Genomic DNA, 18839 nt, shown 5'->3' with positions numbered 1-18839 from the left:
AATATTTGGACTTTTTGTAATCTTTTGGAATATTAAATCATTAATTTATCACAAGCCGTTGCAATATGCATATCATGGTATGTACATCTGTGATATTTCGATAATTTCAATATATTGTGCAGCCCTAGTTCAATGTATGCGAGTTGATGAATGTTTATATGTGAATAAAAGCCTAAATCTGTTCATCATATAAAGCGTTTGTCTCACATCAGAAGAACTTGGATTAAACTGCTTGATTCATATGGATTACATTTATAATGTCTTAATGAACTTTTTGAAAGTTTTGGTTGCAGACTTGGATGGAGGGACAGATCTCTCTGGTTTCATTAAATTTATCTTCATTTGAATAATATATCAATGTCAAACAAATTATTGGGCAATGCTGTTAAATATCATTATTAAATATTATTAAATATCAACTGATTAATCAGTCAGGGCAATAACATCAGTCTATCGCTAACTGTAAGCAATCGTTGTAAAAATGTGTATTGTAATATAATATCCAGCATTACTTATTTTCCACTGAATATTCTGTTCGAAAATATGTCACATTATATAACAGGCATTTGTACAATCATACAGAAGTAAACTGAAGCATTACTCACCTCTGACTCTTTATCACTGGAGGAGCCCAGACTACCAAAACTGTGATTGGAGCATTCGTTGTTTGTCAAGGTCTGTACAGGAGAAACACATTTACATGCATCAATGCAGATGAGCCAGCTGAGAGTAAAGGCCGATGAATATGAGGTATTCATGCAACAGGTGTTATGAATTAATGATTTGACAACTTCAAGGAGAGGACAGTTGTATAATACATCAAACAGCAAAAGAGAACGGTGTGTTTTAGAGTGAGGTCCACTGTAACCTGACAAGAACCTCACGGTCAGAATGTCCTCCTTTTCACAAAAAATATTTATTCAAGAAGCTCATTATGAAGGTATGACGACACTGAGTCTGTTCCATGAACATTTGAAATGCTGCCTTATCAAGCAGGATCTAGAGGAAAGAAGCCACGTCTGCATCCAGTGTTTGTGTAACATCCTGTCTTGTACAACTGTAATTGTCAATATATGCCCTACCGGTTTCAGAGGGAAGTGGGGCATTCACACATCTGATATCATGAGCTGCATGTGTGTAAATGAACAGTGCTGAGCTTCACTCTGAAGCTGGCAGTACATGTTTTTATTTCCCAGCAACCCATTAAAATAAAAGCTTGATTACGATTTGAAAATAAAGAACTTAAGAGGTAAATATTAGTACTGTAATTTTACAGTAAAGTAATTACTCTGTTTTTTCTTTTTACTGCAAAATAGTGTTATTACAATGTATTCATTTTGTTTAATATTTTTATTTTTAATAAAATCACAAAATAATTACTTTTATATTCATACTGAATGTTCCTTATTAAAACTCAAGTGGAGAGATTTTTAAACCAAAAAAAAAAAAAAAAAAAAAAGGTGTAGGATTTACTTTGATTCATTTTTCACTCCGAAATGTCACAAATAATTACAAATAAATGACAAGTAACACACTGAATTAGTAATTGAAATAGTAATGTCTTGTAAAACAAACTCCAATAATCATATTTTTCTTTGAAGCTTTTCTTAAATCATTTACTTTGATATTAATAGAAACTAATGATAGTTATATTATGTTAAGACAGTAGATTATAACTATGCACGTTATTGTTGTTGCACATGCATCATTGTCTATATATTACTTTTCATTGTTGAAATTGAGATTTATGCATAACAAGCATATATCATGTAATAAAAATCAATTAATTAGTTGTTCACAGTTGTTAATTATTTTATTATTGGATTTGCAGAGTCATACATTATTGTCAGATGGACAATTAAGTATCAAAATCACTGAGCATCTGAAATTAGTGAAGGTTCTCTAGTAAAGAGAAGATGTGATGAGTAGCAATGGCTCCTCCATAACAAGAACAGCAATGTAGAGTGAGATAGTTACATTTATTTACCTTTAAAAGTCATTACCTTTACAAATAATTGGAATGGAATAACAAAAATATATTGATACAAATATTTTTCTGTAAATCTTGAGGTCTGCATTTACATTGCACGTATCTATTTTGACATGCTGTATTTTTGTCCCCTGCTAGTGATCACTGTCAATTGCAATTAGTGTGTTTATTATAATTAGTGTAATCATTATGTAGATGTCACTTCTGAAATTTTGCAGTGTAATTGGCAGTCTGTCCTCTTAGCAGTATAAAAAAACAAATCTTTTATTCAATGAATTACATATAGCCTTGAAAGCACGCAAATACAGCTCCCTTTACAATCACAAAATGTTCGCGATCTCACAAAGTTCCATTAAACCCAATAAAGTTGTCTATACTGCATAATGAATCTCTTACTTCCATTGTGTCTTTGTTAATGAGAGGATTCACAAGCGTGCAGAACTGAACAAAAACTCTGGCGTTTAGAGCAGTGAGTGGATTGACTAAATTAAACACCTCTGATTGGCCATTGTGTTCAAGAGATCAACAAATATGCCTGTTATTGGCTACATTTCTCACCGCTGCAAAAACACATTCTAATAATAAATAGAAACATTTGACGTTTTCCAGAGAACAAACACAAAAACGCACTGGACTGTTTGCCAAATCCGTTTCGCCAGTATGATTTTATTACAGTAATAAATGAGGATGCTCTTGCTTTCATTTAAGGGCGTTTATATTTAAATCTGACTTTGTGATATTTAAATCCAATGTTTTAATTTAACAAAAATGATTTGTGATTAAACATTAATTGGCAGACCCCAGCTGTACCGCTGCAGACCCCCAGTTGAAAACCCTTGGTCTATGATATCCCTCAGTGAATAAAAAAAAATGTTGTCTGAAGAACCAGCTGAAACAAAAACATTTACAAATGTAGCCTTTTTCTTATGACTCTTCCTACCAAGAAATAAGCATTATAGTCAATATTTGCTTAATGAGCTCTAAACCTTCCTTGAATTTGTTCTAGATCAAACACAAGGCATAATGGTGCCTTTCATACAAAACGCTACCTTCTCTTTCAGATATAGCCATTGTCTGCAAAACTTGTGTGTTTGAAATAACATTCCGGTGATAAACTCAGCCACTAACTTTGGTTCCTCCGCTAGTGCTGCCAGTGCTGCCCACTGTGTTTCCACTGACTCCGCCCAGAAATCTGGCCTCCAGCAACTCCTGCCGGCGCGGGTCCAAACTGTGCAGCTCCTCCATAGCACCTGTGTGATAGCACACATACACATGCATATATAAGTCACTCTAGAGGTTTGTAAACTGTGCTCACTTCAGAAAAAAAGGTCACATCTAACAGTCTCCTGGGTCATGTGTTCACAAACACACAGGTACAGCATTCCCCAGAGCTTACACAGCACTCAAAACTAGATCACAAACAGGTTAAACCTCAATCAGAGAAACAAAAATATCCAGTGTTAACCAATCGAATAGACTACATTTATCCTAGTGTGCTTACAGATATTAAGAAAATCACAACAAAAAAAAACATAAATGGCCATAAAAAGGCTGCATTAAAATACTATGATGACATATCAACAAAATCATGGATCACATAGAATTCAATAGATTGCATCATTCTGGGGTAGCAAGAAAAGCATGTCTTATTTTTCACTTTTTCCATGTTTATTCCCAGATGATTTATTCTCATTCAAAGCATTTTAAACACATTAATACTTCCATATATCTGATCTTTTTTGTTTAGCACACACAAAAACTGGGTCCATTCATAAAATATGTGGAAAAAGAAGGTCTGCGTAAATATTTCATAAGTAGTCACAATTTTGAAGACAGCTACTAATTCTATATTATAATCTACATGTAATAAAAAATTAAAACTAAGAAACAGCACAAAATTATGTACGGACAAATAAAAAGAAATCAAACCTAAGTTAAGCTTCTTCTCTGACCTTTTGAAATGCTTGCTCTGAAATATTTCCATGAGCCATTTCATGAACATACGAGTTGAGAATGTCCAATGCATCAGTATTTATTTTTATGATCTCATGAACTTCACATTGCATATTTGAGTTGCATGAGCAACGTTTTTAGGCCATGTCAAATCGCAGCTGCTTGACGATATGTTAAAGGGTGCGTTAAAGTAGAATGATTTTAGCAGTCAAAAGGCCAACTGGATAGAAAAAGGTTGGACATGGCAACATTTTGCTAACTTTTAAATAATGCATTTTCACTTTGTTGATAACAAAATAGCAAAAAAAAAAAAGTGAATTTTAACTTGGCTTATGATAATGAGAAACACATTTAGTCAGGTGTGCTCAAACTATAAAGAGGTAATGCATGTGCAAATTGTTTTTACATATTATTTAGACAGAAGTTTTTTTATGGAGAAGTCATGGATCTATAAGAGCATGTATGCTGACATGCATTGAGGAAGACTATAGGGAAATGCTGCAGCACTCCCAACACAAGCACATTAAAACTGACATTTGAACAAAAATACCATTGTTCGAATGATTACTGTCTCTGGACACCCACCCCATCCCTCTTCACCACTTTTTCCTTCAATCGCCCACTTCCTCCTGCTTTTCACTCCTTCCTTCATCTTCTGTTCTCTTCTACTCTCTCTATCGGCCCTGAGGCATGATGGAACGAGTGTCGCTGTGAGGTTTCTCTGGGCGTTCTCGTCCGGGTGGGCTCCTCAGGGCTCACCCTGCTGTCATTTTCTCTATCTAATGAGCCGCCATTATGGCTCTACTCCAAGCACAGCAGCTCAGTGCAGGAATCACATAGGAGCTCTACCACTGGTATACTGGGAAATACTGGTATACTGCTGAGATTAGACCAAGAAAATCCATAACAGTTAATTCTAAGGTGAAACTTGCATATTGTTGAGACTGCAATATTACCAAAAATACACAGACAACTGCACTTCAAAATCTAGCTTGCTGAAATAGACAGAATTGTAAGGCATCAAAGGTACGTCTTGACGTGAAGGCTGGTCCAAAAGTCTTCATTACACTGCCACATTAAGGCGACATTGCATATATTGAAGGCCATAGTGTAGTGTTTAAAATTACTTTTGAAGTTCCATGATGGCTAATTTAACTGCATTTAAAAAGGTATACTTGTATAAAGTTTATATAACAATGGGAAAATTTAAGCATTATACTAAATATTGATTTTTCAATATGTATCGACACTGACATGTCTGAAATGGTTCCAATAATCATTTTCCACTATCGATATACCGAAATCAGCTGCACTTTCTCACTTTCCTCTCTCTGACAGTGAGTGGACACACCCGCCTCCCCTCACTCACTCGTTTCATCTGCTCCAGTTGAATAGAGTTGGTGTTATAGGGCCTAAATTTCAGTGCGGGATTGTGCATAATTTTACTGATTCATGAAGGTTTCGTGCTTCGTTTTCATGGCTTAATGTGCTTAAATACATACATAAAATTGTCAAAATGCCCGTCTTGGTGAGTATTCACGTAAATAGTTGGTTTGTCTCAAGTTAACGTAAACAGTTGAGAAAAAAAAGCATGTGTAACAGTATATTGAATCCAAGGGTCAGGTCTTAAAGTGACAGCAGCCTAATATACATGCTGCTGTCTGTGTCATTAATCAAAAGAACAAAAGACAAAGAAACGTGGATATCAACATAGTCAATGAAGACTATGCAATGTCAGAACTATTTTGCAACTGATTATTCAGTTTATTTTTAAATATCAAATAAAATAAAGTATTCATCAAATAAAGTGATCATGTCTTTTCAGTAGACTTAGATTTAACCGTTTGATTCATATGGATTACTGTTACAATGTATCATGTACTTTTTGAAGCATGAAAATACAGTGCATTTTCAGAAATAACTTCACTTTTCTTAAGTTCTGCTTAATGTCTTTTTTGGTGATTTTTCGTGGATGTATGAAGTCAGTTCTCCTCGAGTTTACACCGGTATCCTAGCAGAGTAACCACAGGAATAGAGAATCACATTAACTGTCAACATGATCCACTGACACTGGTAATGTTTAATAGAGTGATGTGATGTTCACAACACAGATTGTCTCAATACTTGGTCTTCATTTTAAACAGCATGACTCATTTAAAACCTATCAAACATCTTTTTGTGAAATGTCTTATAACGCTGACCAATAGCAATTATTTACCCTGTAATTAACCAGCAACCACTATTGACATTATTCATATTAGTGGTCAAACAATATGAGATTTTCTCTAGCCTGGTGACATCAAATCACTCTAGACGACATTATCAGTGTCAGATAACATCTTCATGAGTCCCCACATCAACCGCAAACTAGAAAATGAAGCAGCACATCATAACCTCCACTGGGACTCATTTACACCCTAGAGTCTTTCTTGCACACCAGAGATGGCCAAAACAACACCATACACTCATCACCATAAAATTCACTTCAAATAATTCACATCTTATGACAGAACTGCTCAGAAAAAAAGAAGGAACAGATCATTCAGTGAGTACAATGTCACATTAAGCATGAGGTGGAAGTGACGTATGGAATCGTATGGAATAACGTTAAAATAAATAACCATGTCCAGCAATGAGAGAATCGGACACACTCCTCCACTGGTGGCTGAAAACAAACATACACATTCAGCTTTTCTCTCCTTCTCTGGAAGGTCCTTTCTCTCCTTCTCCTTTGTTCTTACAAAGCCAGATAAAATGGAGGGAACGTACAAATATAATAAGGAGAGAAATCACAACACCCCTGAGACATACAGAATTACATCAGGGGACATGGGGAGACAAATGTAAGAGAAATGAATTACAGACCTACAGAATTATGGCTAGTGTCAGTTTAACACAAACTAAAACACACAAAGAAAAATTCACTGTGTGTTAATGATAAGAATAGTGTAATACTAGTGGCAGCTTTTTAACACTGCAATACATCATAACATTATATCTCCTTTACTAGTTCTGCTCTGTAACTGGTCTAGTCTGCAGTGACAATTCTTGTGACATTTGGACAGATTTGTAGAGAAACCTGATAAATGTCACGTCACGCGAAGGGACTGAGAACAACATTCATACCTGCAAACTCTGGACTGGTGAAAAAGGTGACGGGGAGGAGGTGGGGGTTGGTGCTGAAGCAGGTTGTGAGAAGGAAGAGATGATCAACTCTAATACACATTAATAGGCCTACTATTTTAATTCTTCTAAAATGTATTTTAATACATTTACTGGATTCAAGGTATACTGAAGCTTGGAAACTTCACAGTTTCAAAACCACAAATAATTTTCAGTGATACCGTTCCTGCGATATGAGCTTTTTTTATGTCCCGTCAAACATGGAAAGTGCAGAAATCCCTTGAGGTTTTTTTTTTTTAGAGACTAACCAATTGACCGGCCAGGGACCGGAATTGGCTGTTTTCCTGCATGATCGGCCCAAATCGGTGACCGGCCAGTCAGTCTCATGACAGTCGTTCCGTTTTGCTCCCAGCTAGGGATGTTAATGATTAATCAACGATTGATTAATTGTCAATAGTACACTTAAGTACATTTAAAAACGTATTGATTGTCGATTAAGCAGGTTTTGCATGTGTGTGCTGCTCAACCGCTAGGAAAAATGAAGTGCGCTCACCGGAGTTATGTTTGGGACTAGGACTGCACGATAATGGTTAAACTGATAATCATGATTATTTTGCTCAAAAATAATCACAATTATTTATCACGATTATTCTATCAAAAAGGGTAATGTAGTTATGGCCATTTTGCACGTTCTTTACCAACCTACACTTCACCCAAAAGGCCTGTAGGGGGCACACCAACTTCATTTAACCTTTAACCTATTCAACTAATGATGGTAAATCAATACAAAACACATGGTTTTGGTGAGCGCTTTGTAATCTGTATTCACATTAGATTTTAAAGCAACAATTTGTTTGCAAATGAGACAAACCATAGATTCAGATTGCCCTGCAAATTCGTAAAGCAAAGAACAATGCTTTTTGATATAGCCTAAAATGCTTTACATGAAAAACGCTTAAAGGGATAGTTCACCCAAAAATGAAAATTTGATGTTTATCTGCTTACCCCCAGTGCATCCAAGATGTAGGTGACTTTGTTTTTTAGTAGAACACAAATGATGATTTTTAACTCCAACCGTTGCCGTCTGTCAGCCGTATAATGCGTGTCAATGGGAACTTCTTTTATAAGAGTAAATAAAACTTGCTTAGACAAATCCAAATTAAACCCTGTGGCTTGTGACGACACATTGATGTCCTAAGACACGAAACGATCGGTTTGTGCCAGAAACCGAACAGTATTTCTATAATTTTTTATCTGTTAAACACCACTATGTCCAACTGCGTTCAGCATTCGCTTAGTTAGGTCTGATCGCGCTCTGACAACGGAAGTGATGTCTCACACTCATTGAAGTATAAGCGCGAGACATGTGATATGTAATGTAATATACTCTTTAATGTCACTGTCTTAGTACATTAAGCCACGTTAAGCATTTCCTTTATGGGAGGAAAATGTTTCATTAAACATGTTGCATTCATATTCTGGGCTCATCAGCTTTTCTGTGTAGTATGCTTTATTATTATGGTGTTCACTAAGTTTGGTTTGTTAATAACACTGTCTTAGTAGCTAAATTAAGCCACGTGAAGCTTTTTCACGTTAAGAGTTTTCATGTTAAGCGTTTTCGAATGTCCCAGTGAAGATATGATATGATCAACTGATTTACATTATGAAAACTGGTAAAATCTTTAGGAACTTTAAAAGACCCTTGGTCGTTCGGTCGTATTGGTCATTCTCTACATATAATTCCAACATAACGGAACAGTAACACTATTAAACACTATAAAGTCTACCCATTTTCTCATCTTGCTCAAAAACACATGAAATACCACTTAATTTCAACATTTTTACTCTCCTCATTAAGTACCAAGCAAAGCATGCTGGGAACAGTTTCAGTAAGAATAATTCTCGAGTACTTGATTGGTTCACATTCGTCCTAAATAATTTAATCTAGTAAACTACACATTTTAAAAAATTACATTAATTCAAAGCAATTAAAAGTTTAGAAGGGAAACAATTTGCTAGCGTTGATCGCAAATATGATGGATTAAATAGTATGTTGCTGTGCTGCCTGAGGCTCACACCATCAAACAGACGTTTACATACAATTCTAAAAGTAATGTCTCAAAGGACTAATGTCGCCCACAGTACAAATGTGTTTTATGATGCTTGTTCATAGAGTTTATGTTTAAACAGCCACAATAAAACATTTATTGCAACAGTGTAAATGATAACTGTTCTGGGGAGACTCCCACCCACTCAGACACCAAATTAAATGAGAGCAGACAGTGTTAGTATTGCTTACTTCATAAAAATGAGAGATTATTTAATCAGTGTCACTTAGAGAGAAAGAGAAAAAAAACTGACTTTGTAACATCATGTTACAGTGAAAAGACAAAGAATCTTAATCCAAATACTCCTAACACACAGTTAAGATTGTCACACTTATTTTAAACATACAGTGGCCTCAATAAGTATTTGGACAGTTAAGTCCCATTTTAAAATGTCTGAATGTTATTGCATCATACATAAAACACCAAAAGCAAGTGTAATTTATTTTTAACCAAGGTATTATAAACATGCTATAAGTACAAGTAGTTTATCCTGTAATGTTTGTAATGAAAAAAAATATACTGCTCAAAATGAAGACAAAAAAAATGTAACTATGTCAAATGCCAGTGGATCAATAGTCAATAGTTAATGTGATTCTCTACAACTGTGATTCTTCTGCTAGGACAGAAGCTTTAACATATTTATGTAATCAAGGTAAAAACACCAATCATACCAGTGGTAAATTCTGGTGTCATGCCTTCAGTGACCTCATCGATTTCTGAACGAAATGAGTGATGGATTGTGCATGCACTGAAGATTTGTTTGAAATAGATTCATTGCAAATGAATGTAAACATATTAGGGCTGCAACAACTAATCGATAAAATCGATAATCGCTAATGAAAATTGTCGACAATGTCATTATCGATTTGTTTCTGTGCACGGAAAACTTCTGCCAGTCGTGTCAAATTACAGCACTGGATAACGCATTTCTATGGACAACATGCATCTAAAAAAAGTGGAGGAAACAGAGTGAGCTGCCGTGGGAAAGGTACGTGATCCAAGCTGCCCAAAACATGAGAATTCTTCATTTTAAGCTTCAAGCTAATGCCTTGTGTATGTTTCCTCAGCGCAAAACTTTCATTTTACAGCTATATCCCCATCTATAAGGGTTACAAATTCACACGCGTATTTTGAATGACTGCTCATCCTGACAGTCTGCATTAAATCTTCAGAATTTACTGAATGAGCGCCAGCGCGCATGAGTGTCAAACAGATGCATTAGAGAGGGAGACAAATAATATTCAGCGCAAAAATATTATTATTTTTTTTTAAATATCTGTTGTTGGATGTTAAATTTAGGTTTAAACATGTAGCCTAATTCGAGTATTTTATGAGAGTGGTAACTATAAAGGGATAACAGAGTGTATTTGAATATACGTTTCTTACATTTACAGGATGAAGAAATGACAGTAACAGGATACTGTGCCCAGAGTTAATGTGCATGTGTGTTCCAGCAGAACATTACCCTTATCTGTTAACACTGAGTTTTTGTTTTTTTGTTATCTTTATTATAATCTTTAGGGATGCTCACATTGACCGTTTAACCGTTAACCAAAAGTAAGAATTTTAACCGATTAATCAGTTAAACGTTTTTTTTTTTTTTTGCTGTATGGTTAAAGAAAAATATGCTATACATATATGCTTATTTGTTAACTCGCGGGGCGTTTCACACGTGCCAGACATATTTCGCTAAGCAACAAGCAAAATGAAGCGAACGAAAAGAAGTACTGACCATTTCGATAGAAAGGGTCAGGCGCGCCGTTGGCACGGGGGACAGGGGTGTCAGGAGGACCCCCGCAGTTTTGAAAAGACAGAAATCGACCCCCGCACTTTTGATAAGGGCTACTTCAATCAGTCACAATATATCATCTTTTAGCTTAGGATATTTTCTTTCAAATGAGACCATTTTCACGTTTCTGTGAGCTTAAATAATCGACTGTTTTGTCGCAGATGTGAAGAAGAGGAAATGCGCTCTCGAACAGAGAAACACGCGATCTCCAAGCAATCGATCACAGCGTGCTAACGTTTTAGGACAGGTCGTTGGTATATAAATCGTGGCCGAACGTTAGCGTTTGTCAATCAAGCAAAACCGTCCATTCAGAAACCGAGAAATTTGACACTTTAAGGTAAGATGCTGATCTCTCAGATTGACGCGCAAGCTGGCTTGACTGAAGTTTTCGTGAGGATTTGTAGTTTATGGACTGTTTTGAGTTAAAAGCATTGATGGCATCTATAAAAGAGATATCGAAAAGCGAAACGAAAATTATTGCCTCGACCGGCGACACAGTGGGGAGGACGCACGAGAGGAGACCTGCGTGTTGAATTGGTATGTGTATACTGTAATACTGCATTTACAAAGCTTATCAGTTGCATGCATGTGGTCGCATCGCGGTGCCCCCGCGTTCCCATTTCTCTCGATGTGAACCGTGAGCTCCAGTCCATTACAATTTAGGGCCATGGTATACTTCATTTCCCGCATTCCGCTTAGGCCCAATCCCAATTCTACCCCTTACCCCTTCCCCTTTGTTTCGCGCGTTCACGTGAAGGGGTAGGGGTGTCCCAATTCTCATTTGGTTGGAGGGGAAGGGGTAGGGGGAAGGGCCAGGTAGCCCTTCAAACTAAAATTTTTCGGGACCACACTTCAGACGAAGGGGTATGATAAATTTCCAACATGGCCGACCGAGCGAGCAGAGAGACCCATAAATGTAAGTATTTTTTAACGGTAAACAGTATTTTAGTAATAAATAATCACTTGTTTTATGTTGCCTTTAATCTTGTGTTCATGTATACGGTTATGTTCTCCGAAAAAAGATTTGTTAAAATCGCTATGAAAACAGTTCGCTAATGTTTTTCACTTTATGATAGTTCCACAACATATTTTTTTTATATTTTATTGAAACCCGCGTTGATTTGACAACATAAATTCAAATCCGGTGGCAGCTAACTTGTCTTTTTGCCGCATGCCTGATTAATGTATTGTTTTGTTGTGGTTACGTCCATAAATACGTTACGTTACATGATATAAACAAAACGTGCATTCAGTTTGCGTGCTTATTCATCAGTATTGTATGTTCTGTATCAACCAGGGACTCCTGAGGAAACACGCAGGTTCGTCTCCTTTGTCTTATGCGAAGAACTGAAGACAAATGCAAAAAATAGCTGTCGCCCAAGCAACAGAGATCACTACAGCTATCGAGGGCATCTGAAGGCTTTTTTAGCGTGACCCTTTTTATTAACGAGACCCATAAGCATATACAACCATGTAGCTAAATAAGCCAAAACAAATTATTAAAATCGAAACTGAAGGTAAACCTGCGTTGCTCTCATAGTGGTTAGTGTTACCTCTCTCTTTTGGTGAAGTGGAGCAGCTGCTCTTGCTCAATGTCACGGATTGCACTATGGACTATTGTACCTTTTGTATATTTTATTTTTTTAACAGTATTTTATTTTTTATAATGAACAAGCTGCGATGTCAGGTTTCCACTGCTTTGTTGTGTTGTGTGTGAGGCGCGGGCGCGATCAAACAGCTGTCTTTGCAGGGGACTTGCCTCATCGTCATGGCAACGGGTCGTGGCCAGGTCAGATTACGTCAGAGTTTGTTGCCGTCTGTTGGAAAACTGTTCACACCGCGCAGACATTCCACGACCCGACAAATGCCGATTAAACATGTTCAGTCGAGTGAAAACCGACTCCAACAGACGCCAACAGGGGTATCACACCGATCCAACAAACTCCAACAGACGAGTGTTGTCGGTGCGGTGTGAATTGGCCTTTAGAAGTGTGTGATAAACATCGGCGCATCTATGACGTAGGAGCTAGCGACGACTTATGACGACGTGTAACGGTCTAGTAGTGGTGTCCCATTTCTTAGGGCAATATTTTCAGCCCTACCCCTTGAAACAGAGTGGGGTAGGCGTAGGGGGAAGGGGAAGGGGTATAAAATAGAATTGGGATTGGGCCTTAGTCTCGTGCGCGAGCCTTTCAAAGAAAATCCTTTGCCCATGAGGCGGAAAGACGCGTTCGGTAGGCTATACACACGTGCACCGTCCGTGGTCATAACAATGACAATCCTTGAGGTAGGCCTGCTATTTTTATTTGACGGAAAAAAATGTCTAAAATACCGGTTGTTCAAAGCTTTAATGGATTCACCGTGTTTTTGTTTTGTCATCTTAATTTGTTAAACATTTAAGTGAAAAATATTTAGTGTAGGCCTATTTATTTTATGCCTTTTATTTAAATTATTTTTTTCTGTTGTCAGAAATGCTGCAGGTGCGTGACAATTTGATAATGTGAATCCAGGTTCTGTTGTTTCTGTTCTATGCTGCTGTTTGCATATTAAAATAAACCCGTGGAAGACACAGACACTCGTCAGTTGTATTTTTTATTTAATGTCATATATATGTCATGTTATCATCATATAGGCTATACAATATTATAATCTTATCAGTTAACGGTTAATAATCGGATAACGAGCGTCGGTCGAGAGATTTAACCGAAATGAGCATCCCTAATAATCTTAATTTTATTATTTGTCTTTTTGCTTTATAGCTCTTTTGCATATATAGCATATAGATGTATTCACTATATGTTTACATAGCATGCAGTTGGTACATTTGTTTGAAGGACAACATTGGGCAGGATGTGCAATAGTGTTTTATGTCAATAAAAAGAAAAAGAAGAAGAAAAAAAAAAAGAAAACTGGTCTTTTTATCCGATTAATCAAAGAAATAATCGGCCAACTAATCGATTATCAAAATAATCGTAAGTTGCAGCCCTAAAACAAATACTGGAATGTGTGGTACAAGAGTACTTTCTGAATGTGCAATCAGAGTGGATTAATTTCTGACACAAATACAAATATATATGCATATAAACATACCAACTGTTACAACCATTCAAACAACTTTAGTTAGAACAATACAGACATTTTGGGTATTTTAATATTTATTAAATGTTATTTGTAAAAAAATATTTAAATATTACATATTTTTACAACTTGGTCCTGATTTAATTAAAATATGGGAAATTAAATGATGGGAAGTTCTAACAAGCTTTTCAGCTCATAAACAAGCTAAACGAGTAACATTTTCTGGCACACAAAATTTGTACAGTAAAGCAGCACGATTCTGGATAAATTGAGAATCACAATATTTTTTGTTTAAACTAAATACCATGATTCTCCCACGATTCTGAAAAGACAACTAAACTAAATAAAATGCAATTTACAAGAGGTTCTCACAAAATGTTAATTGATGCAGTCTATTAAAAAAATTAGATTACCATTATTAATTAGATTTTTTTTTTAATCTGTTTGAATAAATGATTCAATGACTCGCTCATAAAGACTCCACTTCTTTCATTACAGGATGAATCAGCGTTTTTGAACAAATTAATGAATGATGCAATGACAAAAACATTTTTTAACCGTCACTTGTCACCACTTACTTGTGTAACGATGTTATTCATACAATCTTTATTTGAAGTGCCAAGTTACTTTCAAAAGGTGATTTGCTCTATTTTGATCACTACCATAGACACAAGTGTTTATATCCTATTCCCATAACTAAACTTTTTTCCTTGTTCTGTTATAATCTGAATGTTTGTAACATAGAAATGATGAGACTGTGTGGTTGAAAAACGTCCATACCTATACATGACAACTGCTCTCTCTGGCTCAGCAGCAGCGCCAAAGCAGATTTGAATGTTCTGCTGTGATTGTACTTGTTAAAAGTTTAAAAGACAGTCAAATCATTGTCATTTAGGAATAAGATCGCGTGGGTGTTTGAATTGAGATTCATGACTTTTTAGGGGCCATTTACATGACAGTTTTTAACTAGGAAAATCCCGCACACTATCAACTTGCAAAACAATAAAAAAGGTACTTTATATAAAGTTTCAAAGTGTAATTTCTTGAAACATTATTGTCTCTGTGTAAACGACAAAAATGAGAATCTGTGAAAACGGTGACAATACACGCATGTGTATTCTGTGTTCACATAGACGCGTAGTTTTTCTTAACAAAGTGACAGCACCAACTACTAGCCTGGCATCAATAATACAGTATTTTTAATCATTTTCATGGATCCGTCTGAACGGGGATTGTTTTGACATCTTAGTCATCTGTACGCGGAAAACTTTTCCATTTTAGCTCATTGTTGTCATGTAAATGTAGCCTTAAAGGTGCCCTAGAATTAAAATTTGAATTTACCTTGGCATAGATAAATAACAAGAGTTCAGTACATGGAAGTAAAAAAAAAAAAAAAGCTATGGGGTATTTTGAGCTGAAACTTCACAGACACATTCAGGGGACACCTTAAACTTATATTACATCTTTTGAAAACACGTTCTACGGCATCTTTAATGATTAACTATGCAGCTCTAGTGTAGAGGTGTACATTCCACATTCAAACTGACAATCGTAATTAGGATCAATAGAAAAAGCTCTTGCAGTGACACTTCAACTCCAATAATGCTCGAACATAATGTTTGCAGATGCCACCTATTTTGATAATTTTATGTATACTGCAATGACATTCAGTACGACTTGTCCAAATAAAAACTATCGAACACAGAATAATTGAATTGAGCTGAATAATGACACTAAATTGTCTTCTGTAGAGCTGCTTTATAGTTGAAAATGAACTTGTAATTATATCTTACAGATTCTTAATTGAAGACGTTTGCAACACTGATCTAGTTTGTTCCCATTTATTGCTGTAAAACTGCTTTGAACCAATCTGTATTATATAAATAAACAAGACTTGACCACTATCAGATCGGCATTTCAGCTGTGAATTCTGTGTTACTGTAAAACACGTAATGTCATGCTGTGAACAGGACCGAAACAACGTCATAAAGAAGCGAGCAGCACCCTGTGGGAGACACTGCTGTATGAAACTCTTTTAACCAGGCTTATCCCTCTCTCTCTGGAGGACCAAGAGCCAACATGGATGCCCGGCACATTCCCACTGACACAAAATGGCAGTGCAAAGATCAGTGGTGTTATCAGGCCAGGACATAAACAGGACTGCAGGGGAGGTTTATCATTAGAGTTCGTAATGGAGGCAGACAGGAGAAGGTGAGGCTATTTTGAGCAGCCTCAGACTCTGTGGATGTGTTTCAAGAGTGCTAAATAATCGATTTATACTTCAAAAAACAACACATCTGGGAGATACAGCTAGAGTTAACAGATGCAGCTTAATAGCATCACCCAGGCTTGATAAATCACATTTCCACATCTTAAGACAGAAAACAATGCCAGATTACATAGTTCAAATATAAAAGCCATGAAAAGTAAAGGATGTAGTAGTTAATACTCAAAATGCCTCTTGCTCTTTGTCCTTTTTGCACTCTCTGGTGAAGAGGCATCATTTCCTTGACATTCTGCACGGGTCTCCTGCTCTCAGGCCCCTGCACAAGCACCCGGGTGAACCCTTACAATGCAGGGATGTCATTTTAGCTCTCTACTCTTCACAGGCACGGTGTCCACCTGTTTCTGACACATACTTATGCTGTCAATTAAAAACACCCATTTTTGGTTTTACGCTTTTACTTTATTTCACCTATTATATATATATATATATATATATATATATATATATATATATATATATATATATATATATATAAATAAAAATTTATTAGTGATTTCCATTTTTAATTGGTTTTCAACTTGTATAACATTTCAACTTAATTAATTAACTATAATTTATATTACTTGCTCTCTGATTCTTGCAGTGCTGGACCAGTGCTTGTTCACAATATCTATTCTTGCAGTTAAACAGCTCTTGAGAGGTTCTCACCTAAACATCTCCCTGGGGGAATATCACTTATCTTTAGTCTCTTTGCAATGAAAACAACACATGGAGAAGCAACAGCATGGATTGAGAACAGCAAAATGATCTCTTTTAGGTCTGTTGACAGACATACACGTTAGCATTAGGATGTAATGCTCTGTGACAGGATGAAAGGTCAGCTGTGCAGACTGACACAAGTTGACAACTGGCCAACAACTCCAATAATATCCTAAATGCCAAATGTGTGGAAGAGTGGACGGCACCTTAAAACAGGCACAATGCCAAACTTGCACTCATTACAGCAAGACCAAGCCCAAATTGTTAGAATAACACCTCGGTGTGACTGTATGATTCATTAAATGTGCTTTAATGCACATCTGTGCATAGAAACATGCACTGCAAAAAAAAAAAAAAAAAAAAACTAACTTCCAAAAACAATTAACAAGTGAGTTAACAAGAAAAAAAAAAGTTAATAAAACGCTCGGTAGAAAACAAAAATTCATTTGCTCAATCAGTCTCCAAGTCTCACTCCTGCTCACTAAAACATAAAATCTAACGTCAAAATCCCCAATTTTCAATGTAATCTTAAAATGTGATATCACATCGCCAAGTATCATAACGCATACAAGTTCTAAAACAGTAAATTACCAGTTGACGTTTTCTTTATTTCTTATTTTGACTTGCTGGAGCTCATTCTGAGCAGTTGCACTGTAGTACAGTATGAGCTTATGATGCTAATTAGCTAAGAGCTAAAATGCTAAAGCTTTCGCCTGAACTTGTATGAGGTTAGCATGCTAACCAGCTAAAATGCTAGCACGTTAGCCAATAAGAGGCCACTTTATACATTTTGACAGCACAAGCTAGGCGGCTAACTAGCCGAGAAACTAACACGCTAGCATGCTAAAGGGCTAACACGCTTGTCAGCCAATACCGAGCTAGCTAACTAGCTTGAATGCTGTCCAGCTAAAAAGCTAACCCAACCACAGCCTGCTAACCTCATACTGTAACTCGTAACCCAAGTCGGTCGAGTAATTGTAACCTAATTTTAACTCCACCAACTGAACCTTCAACCAAAGTCCTTCGACTATCCAAAACTGGAAACTTATGAGAATAAAACAAGCACACTTTACCTTCTTTGGCTGGTGCGAGCGGCGCGCTGTGTGTGAGAGAAAGCGGCGCCGGGGACGCGCTCGAGAGCCGCTGCTGCTGCTGGAGCCAAGATGGCGCCCCCTCCAAACTTCCACTGTTACTTTGCGCACTCATCCAGCCACTTTTAGAGAATCATACAGCAAAACATCAATCAGCTGTCCACGCAAAAGACATCAGACAAAATGTAGGAGGTTAAGTGAATGATGATGTTTTTTTCATCGGGAGAGGAGGGGCTGTCAACACTTGGGACAGACACACAAACCTTCATCGCCCTCTGCAGTGCGTCTGGAGGCGCCTGCTGCTGCTGCTTCTGAAGAGGATAAAGATGAAATGAAGACAAGACATGAAGCTGCTCTCTCTCGAAACACTATCGCGATACTTGACACTCATCCCATGAAAATGAGCTGATGGGAGAGACTTGGGGGCCACTTAGAAATTACTGTCCCATCGGTCTAAACATCATATCCAACACACACACACACACACACACACACACACACACACACACACACACACACACACACACACACACACACATACATGCTTAATGGTGTAAATATATGGCTATAAATATCTCCCTATGAAATACAGAATCAGTGTGTATCAAGGTAAAAAAAGAAAAGTACATTCGCTCTCATGCAATGCAATTTTTTACTTGCAATAAGCGTATACTGACATAATTAACATAAACATCTTAATTATTATGACAGTAAAGCACTT

The 18839-nt window shown here is 36.6% G+C and overlaps 1 protein-coding gene across 4 annotated transcripts in view; it reads right to left on the bottom strand.

The window, feature by feature from the left end:
* The window catches only part of tlk1a (tousled-like kinase 1a), a 46564-nt gene extending 28070 nt beyond the window's left edge, over positions 1-18494 (bottom strand). For 2 of the 4 annotated variants that reach the window (XM_067409082.1, XM_067409084.1), the window contains exons 1-3: positions 18101-18414; positions 3119-3240; positions 606-677 (exon numbers count right to left, since the gene is read on the bottom strand). In XM_067409082.1, the coding sequence (XP_067265183.1) occupies positions 606-677; positions 3119-3240; positions 18101-18233 (327 nt within the window). In that variant the 5' untranslated portion in view covers positions 18234-18414. Of the gene's footprint in view, positions 1-605; positions 678-3118; positions 3241-18100 lie in introns of those variants that run through there. The other 2 variants (XM_067409083.1, XM_067409085.1) reach the window with 2 other exon arrangements.
* Between the last annotated feature and the right edge of the window lie 345 nt (positions 18495-18839).

The sequence above is a fragment of the Chanodichthys erythropterus genome, chromosome 14 (assembly GCF_024489055.1).
Source record: "Chanodichthys erythropterus isolate Z2021 chromosome 14, ASM2448905v1, whole genome shotgun sequence".
NCBI classification, from domain to species: domain Eukaryota; kingdom Metazoa; phylum Chordata; class Actinopteri; order Cypriniformes; family Xenocyprididae; genus Chanodichthys; species Chanodichthys erythropterus.
The sequence above is the reverse complement of the archived record's forward strand: the minus strand, read 5'-3'. Positions and strand labels throughout refer to the sequence as shown.